This window comes from Rhincodon typus, chromosome 14 (assembly GCF_021869965.1).
Source record: "Rhincodon typus isolate 14 chromosome 14, sRhiTyp1.1, whole genome shotgun sequence".
NCBI lineage: Eukaryota > Metazoa > Chordata > Chondrichthyes > Orectolobiformes > Rhincodontidae > Rhincodon > Rhincodon typus.
The window spans coordinates 41646365-41654068 of NC_063345.1; the positions used below are offsets into that span (position 1 = coordinate 41646365).

Below are 7704 nucleotides of genomic sequence, written 5' to 3' on the forward strand. Positions count from 1 at the left end.
GGAGGGGAGTGTGTGTGTGAGAGCATCTCCAAGAAGATCGCACATATGACACAGACATCAGGATTCTACAGAAATGCAAGAAATCACAAAAGATCCCAAAAAGGCTACAGACCATGAACCCACTCAAGTCAACCTACAACACAGATTATGCTGAGAGACTTTGCCATCGCACCTCTCGCAAACTCCTCAATCATCTCGTACACCAACTCTACAGCAGGTAGCATAACCCTGAAATCTAATTGGAGTCCATATTCTCAGCTTGTGCTCAAGATACAGCAGCACAGTTACAAGACACTGCCAAGCAGATGAGGCAATGGAACTACTCCACCTACTTGCACACCAAGAATAAGAAAATGAAACTTGGCATCACCACCAGTAATAACCAAATCTCCCCTAGTACCACAGTTGAAAGCGGCACCACAGCGGGAAGATCCATTTTCGACTTATCTGACCACACCCTTCAACCGACGAGATCGAAGTTTTCAGCCGAGGACTCAATTTCTGCCCCACCATCAAAATGGACGCCATTGGTCTCGCGGCAAACACAGAGGAACTCATCAGACAAATGAGACTCCGGGAATTCTTTCAAGATGTCAGCAGTGAGCCCAATGACACAACCAACGGACCGGATCAGTTAACAGAGAGATCCATGGGGGATCCGGCAAAGAAGAAGTCGAATTGGACCCCTCCAGAGTGCCATTGCCCGGGTGTTGATGGGTATGCTCAAGCCATCAGAGAGTCCGTGAATGCCAGATTCATCAGCCGCACTGACAAGGTAGTGCAAAACGTTACCCAGATACAACGCAATGACATTCATGCTGTCAAGACCAATTGCAACATTGTGATCAAACCAGCAGACAAAGGAGGAGCCAACGTCATACAGAATAAAATGTACTACTGCAAAGAAGTATACCGACAACTGAACAACCAGGAACACTACAGACAACTACCTGCCCGTCTGACCAAAGAACATACCCATCAATTGAACAGACTGGTCAAGATTTTTAATCCAGCCCTTCAGAGTACCCTACACACTGTCATCCTGCATAGGGGATTTCTACTGCCTTCCAAAGATACACAAAACCGACACACCTGGACGTCCCATCATATCAGGCAATGGGATCCTGTGTGAGAACCTCTCTGGCTATGTCAAGGGCATCTTGAAACCCATTGTTTCTGTTGCAACACTACAGATTTCTTACAGAAACTCAGCACCCACAGACCAGTCGAACGAGAAACGTTCCTCGTCACAATGGATGTTTCAACACTCTACACCAGCATCCCCCACTGTGATAGCATTGCTGCAACAGCCTCAGTACTCAATACCACCAACTGCCAATTTCCAGACACCATCCTTCAACACATCCACTTCATCCACAACCACAACGTCTTCACCTACGACAACTGGCTCTTCATCCAGACACACGGAATAACCATGGGGACCAGATTTGCATCCCAATATACCAACATTTTCATGCACAAGTTTGAACAAAACTTCTTTGCTGCACAGGACCTCCAACCAATGCTATATATCAGATACATTGACGACATCATCTTCCTTTGGACTCATGGCGAGGAATCACTGAAACAACTACATAGCGATATCAGCAAGTTTCATTCCACCATCAGACTTACCATGGACTACTCTTCAGAATCAGTCTCATTCTTGGACACATGCATCTGCACAAAGGACAGACACCTCAGTACACCACTCTATCGCAAGTCCACGGATAACTTCACGATGCTGCACTTCTCTGGCTTCCACCCTAAGCATTTTAAAATAGCCATCCCCTACAGACAAGCCCTACGCACACACAGGATCTGCTCGGATGAGGAGGAGTGCGATGGACACCTGAAGATGTTGAAGGACACCCTCATAGGAACAGGATACGATGCTCAACTCATCGATCGACAGTTCCGACGTGCCAAAGCGAAAAACTGTAATGACCTCCTCAGAAGACAGACACAGGATATGCCTGTTAGGCTCCCTTTCATCATCCAGTACTTCCCAAGAGCGGAGAATCTACGCCATGCTCTTCGCAGCCTTCAACACATTATCAGTGACAATGAGCACCTCACCAAGATCTTCCCCATGCCTCCACTTCTCACCTTCGAATAACCGCCAACTACCTGGCCTTCAGGATAACATCGATCACAACATCACACAACCCTGCCCAGGCAACCTCTGCAAGACATGTCAGATCTTCAACATGGACACTACCATCATATATGGGAACACCACCCACCACTTGCATGGCAGATACTCATGTGACTCGGTCAACGTCGTCTATCTCATACGCTGCAGGCAAGGATGCCCTGAGACATGGCATATTTGCGAAACCATGCAGACACTATGACAACGGATGAATGGACACCGCACAATAATCGCCAAACAGGGATGTATCCGCCCAGTAGGGGAACACTTCAGTGGTCGAGGACATTTGGCCTCGGATCTTTGGGTAAACGACCTCCAAGGCAGACTTTGGGATACACAACAATGGTAGCCAAGTTGACAGCCAAGTTTGGTTCCCATGAGGACAGCCTCAACCGGGATCTTGGGTTCATGTCGCACTACAGGTGACCCCACCACACACTCACTCTCTCTCTCTCACTCACACACACACACACACACACACACACACACACACACACGGACACACACACGGACACACTCACTCTCTCTCTCTCCCCCTCACACGTACGCGCACGCACACACACATACACAAACACTCTCTCTGTCTCCCTCACACACATACACAAACACACGCATGCACACACAAATGCTCTCTCTCCCTCACACACATATACAAACATACACACACACACACACACACGGACACACTCACTCTCTCTCTCTCCCCCTCACACGTACGCGCACGCACACACACACATACACAAACTCTCTCTGTCTCCCTCACACACATACACAAACACACGCATGCACACACAAATGCTCTCTCTCCCTCACACACATATACAAACACACACACATACGCACACACACACACACACACAAACACTCTCTCCCTCACACACATATACAAACACACACACACACACACACACACGGACACACTCACTCTCTCTCTCTCCCCCTCACACGTACGTGCACGCACACACACACATACACAAACTCTCTCTGTCTCCCTCACACACATACACAAACACACGCATGCACACACAAATGCTCTCTCTCCCTCACACACATATACAAACACACACACATACACACACACACACACACACACACAAACACTCTCTCCCTCACACACATATACAAACACACACACATACACACACACACACATACACGTAAATCTATTGGTGAATTTGTTTTTGCAGATACATTCTATTTTCAAAAAGCACATAATTTATAAACAGTCAGTGAGTGTGGCATTTTATAAATTCCTACTTTAGAAATAAAACCAGTCTGGCTCCAAACCGAAACACAAACTGTTTCTAAACAAGGCCTCACATCTAACAGGCATTGTCTGATCTAAAATATCACCCCTTCTTTACCTTTAGTTGTCTCAGGACAGTGACTTGAAAGAAATTTGGGGATTTACATATACATATTAATCAATTAAAACCTTCTAAATGATTAAAGATTTAACAGCATCTTAAATTTGTTTAATACATCCTCATCAGTTGTGTGACTCTTTGATCTTTTATTTATAAATTCTGTGTCTGATACCACCTCTCTCACTAACACCTGAAGAAGGAGCTAGGCTCCGAAAGTTTGTGTTTTCAAATAAACCCATTGGGCTATAACCTGGTGTCTTGTGATTTCTGACTTTGAACAAATGAACCTTCCTTTTAAAAACTGCTTGCCTTTGTATCAAAATCTTAGGGATGGGACAACTGATATTACCCGCACATTACACTGGGGAACCCCAACCGATTTTCAGAAGGTATGTAAGTTTGCGAGTCTGTCTCAGTAAGCATTTCATTGTGCAGATTTATGTTGATCTTCCAGGCTGGATCCGGAAATTAAACTATTTACTGCTGAGTTTTCCAGTGGCCCAGTTTTTGAGTACACTACAAAATGTAAAGCTAATCATACAGAGTAAGAATGCTCTGACTGCATTTCTCAAACTGTAATTGAGGAAGTTAATCCCAACAATCGATATGTAGGAGCTGGTTACAATAGCTCTAGTATACAGATAGAAAATTGGACAAGCTTCTGCCATTCCTGATCACCACCTAACTAGATTCCCACAATGTAGCCCTGAAAATATGCCGAACGACCAGTGTAGGATTTTACATTGATCTCCCAGTGAAAGGCTGGACCTGTTTTAAAACAAAATGTTGCTCTTACTGAATGAGACTGCTGGGAGCACTGCATAAGAGGAATAGATTACCCAATGACTTAACCTGACCCTAGACATTTATGTTGGTCTTCCCAGTCTCTTTACAGGTGGAATAGCTCAAATACAGTTTTACCTCACCATTGCCATCTAAAGCACAGGACTTCTAGCAGAATACTTAAAATTTGGCAGAATCAGTTGTAGAAAAGTCAGGGATGGATATATTGACACTTATATCCTGGTGAACCACCTCTCAGGATTCACTAATTCCCCAAATAAACTCTTCCACAATTTTAAAAACAGCTTTTTTTAATGCTCCTGTTCACTGGTGAATACATGCTTAGGTATTTTAAATTTATAATTCAAATACTAGAACAGACTTTACAAAATTCTGCTCCTGGTTAACAGTTTTGCACATCTATGGCACACACCAGGAGTCTGTGGCATTTCCTTCACATTCTTTATTCCTGATATCACCCTGTAATTTCCATAGCTCTAACGCCTCTCCTATAATTGGATGCTGAAAACCACCTCCAGCCCTCCTACTGCATCTTAGCCAAAGTCAGGCACTAATTTGTTGTTGTCTTTTTTGATTTTGTATTGTGTTTTGTATATAAGCTAGAATGTCATTTTCTCCATAATTGATTTTTTATTGCCTTCATTCCTTTAATCCTTCCTTTAAAAAAACCATGCAGCAGTCGGTTTCTGTTTCTCCATTTATTTGAAGCTGTTTTGTTTGTATCTTCTCTTAAATTTTGATTTAAAAAAAATCATTATGTTACTGTGAATTGTGATAATCTTTCACAACTTGCAAAAAGTTCTAAAGTTTTATTCGAATATTCTCATAGGAAGAACTATTCAAAATTACTTTTTGGTCTGTTCTGAAATTGTGCCAAATATCTCGATCAGTTGCATTTAATTAAAACACAGATTTCCTCAAATGACATAGTTAAAAGCTGACTCTCACACGGAATGATCCTATCCTTCATCAAGTGGTTTCTTTTTGCATACTCATCAGGAAGCTTACACTCGAGTGCTGATGGGAAACATTGACCTGGCTCGATCAGTCTTCCCCGCAAACACAATTGGTAAGTCAGCAAGAGAATGAATAAGGCCAATTTTCTGAATGTATGCGATCATCTGGGAGTCTTGCCTGCTGTAAATTTGAGGTAGTTAAGCTCACTGCCCAAAACATTTCAATCACACTTATGCTGCAAGCCTGCAGTATAAGATTGGGCCTGTAAATTGGCCACAAATAGTGCCACCATTTTTCCTGGTAAGAATTGTAAATACTTACAGCACGTGAAGAAACTATAAGCCACGGTGTGCACACAGCTAACAATTAGCCATTTAATTTAATCCCATTTTCCATCTTTTCATCCATGACTCTGTGTAGCACTAATGGGGGTTTTGTTGTATGTTAGACCTTCATAACTGCTCATCATGTTGGACTTTTGGTCATCATCCTCCTTCTAGATCGGGGTCCACACGGCTGATTTATGCAGCCCAAGAGCAGAACATCAATAGGTGATCAAATGAGAAGAGGCACTTAAACGAATTGTAGTTTATTGCATGAATGCAATCAGATACAAGATACATCAGTATGACAGACATTGTTTCTCAGACTGTAGATCTTGTAGATACTTTACAGTGCTGCCACTGACTGTGAGGAGTCCCAGAAGGCAGGTCTGTCTTCAAAATTAGCTGTTCTAACCATGCAAGTTCTATGACATCATCATATTGGATAAATTTTAATGTACTCCTCACCATCAACCTTTTCAGAATCAAAAACATTATACAAGAGGCTTCTGTCTGTTGCCTCACATTGTCGTAGACTAATTCACCTGTTTGAAATATTTAGAAGGGGGAAGAGTTAAGGAAAGGGGATACATAGACTTATGAAGCAGAAGGATATAGAGGCATTGCAGGGCACCTATTCTGATAATGATACCCAGAGTGCAACAGGAAGGGACAATGCGCAAAAAGACAAAATTAATGGCTCTTAACCTTAATGCACTTCGTATCTGGGGAAAAAGTGAGTTAACAGCACAAATAATAGGTATGATCTTATAGCTATTACAGAGACATGTTTTCAAGGAGATCAAAGCTGATGTACAGTCCATATGGCTAGAGGGAAGAAGACATTGGTGGGAGTAGTCTGTGGGCCCCTGAACTGTAGTTTTCTGTAGGACAGAGAATAAATCAGGAGATAATAAAGGCACATAAAAAAAATACTATCTCGATCATGGGTGAGGTTATTTTTAATACAGGTTGGGAAAATCAAATTGATATAGGTAGCCACAAGAAAGAATTCATTGACTTAATTTGGGACAGTTTCTTAGAACAATAAGTTGTGGATCCTACCAGTGATCAAGTTATATTGATTTTAGTAATATGTAATAAGGCAGGTTTAATAAATAATATCAGGGTGAGGGGTCACCCATTTAAAACAGATGAGGTGGAATTTCTTTTCTCTGAGAATAATGAATCTGTCAAATTCTTTACCATAGAGGGCCATCAAGGCTGGGTCGTTAAGTATATTGGGTTAGTCTAGAAGCAATTTCAGCCTATTTTGTTTTAATTTTACTTTAGGATCTATTGCACTACTTGTGGAATAATTACTAAACAGAAGGGCTACTATGTACTGGTCATTGGCACACGGGATTTTTTTGTTGAGGATCTCATTTATGATTAATAGCTTCCTTGAAGTGTGCTGTCTCAAACTCATTGTTAAGCAACACCATATTTCCTGTTTCTTCTTTAACATTTAGTTTTGGGGAACATTTTCTGAGTTTCAAGTGAGCCTCTGCTCGTCTGTTGTGTCATTTCCACTTCACCATATAGGTTTTATTTCATTTGATGTACTAATCCATGCAACAGAATAGTTTACAAACAGGCCATTGAGTTTGGGGTCTTTCTCTCTTTACTCAATTTTTTCATTTAACCAGTGAATCTGGTTAAATATGCTCTATTCTGCAGAAAGTGCTAGCCCTTTTTGCATATCACTCAAGTGGTCATTATGTTTTGGATGACTCACACTAATGACTGATTCCAGCTGATTTTATCATCAGACGATAAAACGATCTCCAGGCAGCATCTGCAGGCACGCAGCAGAAATTGTTTGGAAATAATTGAGAGATAAAGTTCACAACTGATATTATCCTCATCAACCAAAGGACACTAAGGTTAACCGTAACACCTTTCATCATCTAACTGAAATCGCATAACTGATTGATAATCAAATCTGGTAGTTTATTGCTCTCTCTGCTCCTTCTAACATAGTGTATAAAGTCATCTCTTGGCTAAGCTTTAGTTCACCTAACCTCCTGTCTCCTTATGCCACTGAATGCCAAGCTTAATTTGATTATGCTCCTATGGAGCAACTGGGAATGGTTAT

The 7704-nt window shown here is 41.9% G+C and overlaps 1 protein-coding gene across 1 annotated transcript in view; it reads left to right on the forward strand.

Annotated features, from left to right (window-relative positions):
- The window catches only part of xpnpep2 (X-prolyl aminopeptidase (aminopeptidase P) 2, membrane-bound), a 66036-nt gene extending 59111 nt beyond the window's left edge, over positions 1 to 6925 (forward strand). The window contains exons 16-18 of the mRNA XM_048605317.1: positions 3851 to 3911; positions 5326 to 5395; positions 6900 to 6925. Coding sequence (XP_048461274.1) covers positions 3851 to 3911; positions 5326 to 5395; positions 6900 to 6925 — 157 coding nt within the window. The remainder of the gene's footprint in view (positions 1 to 3850; positions 3912 to 5325; positions 5396 to 6899) is intronic.
- The last annotated feature ends 779 nt before the right edge of the window (positions 6926 to 7704 follow it).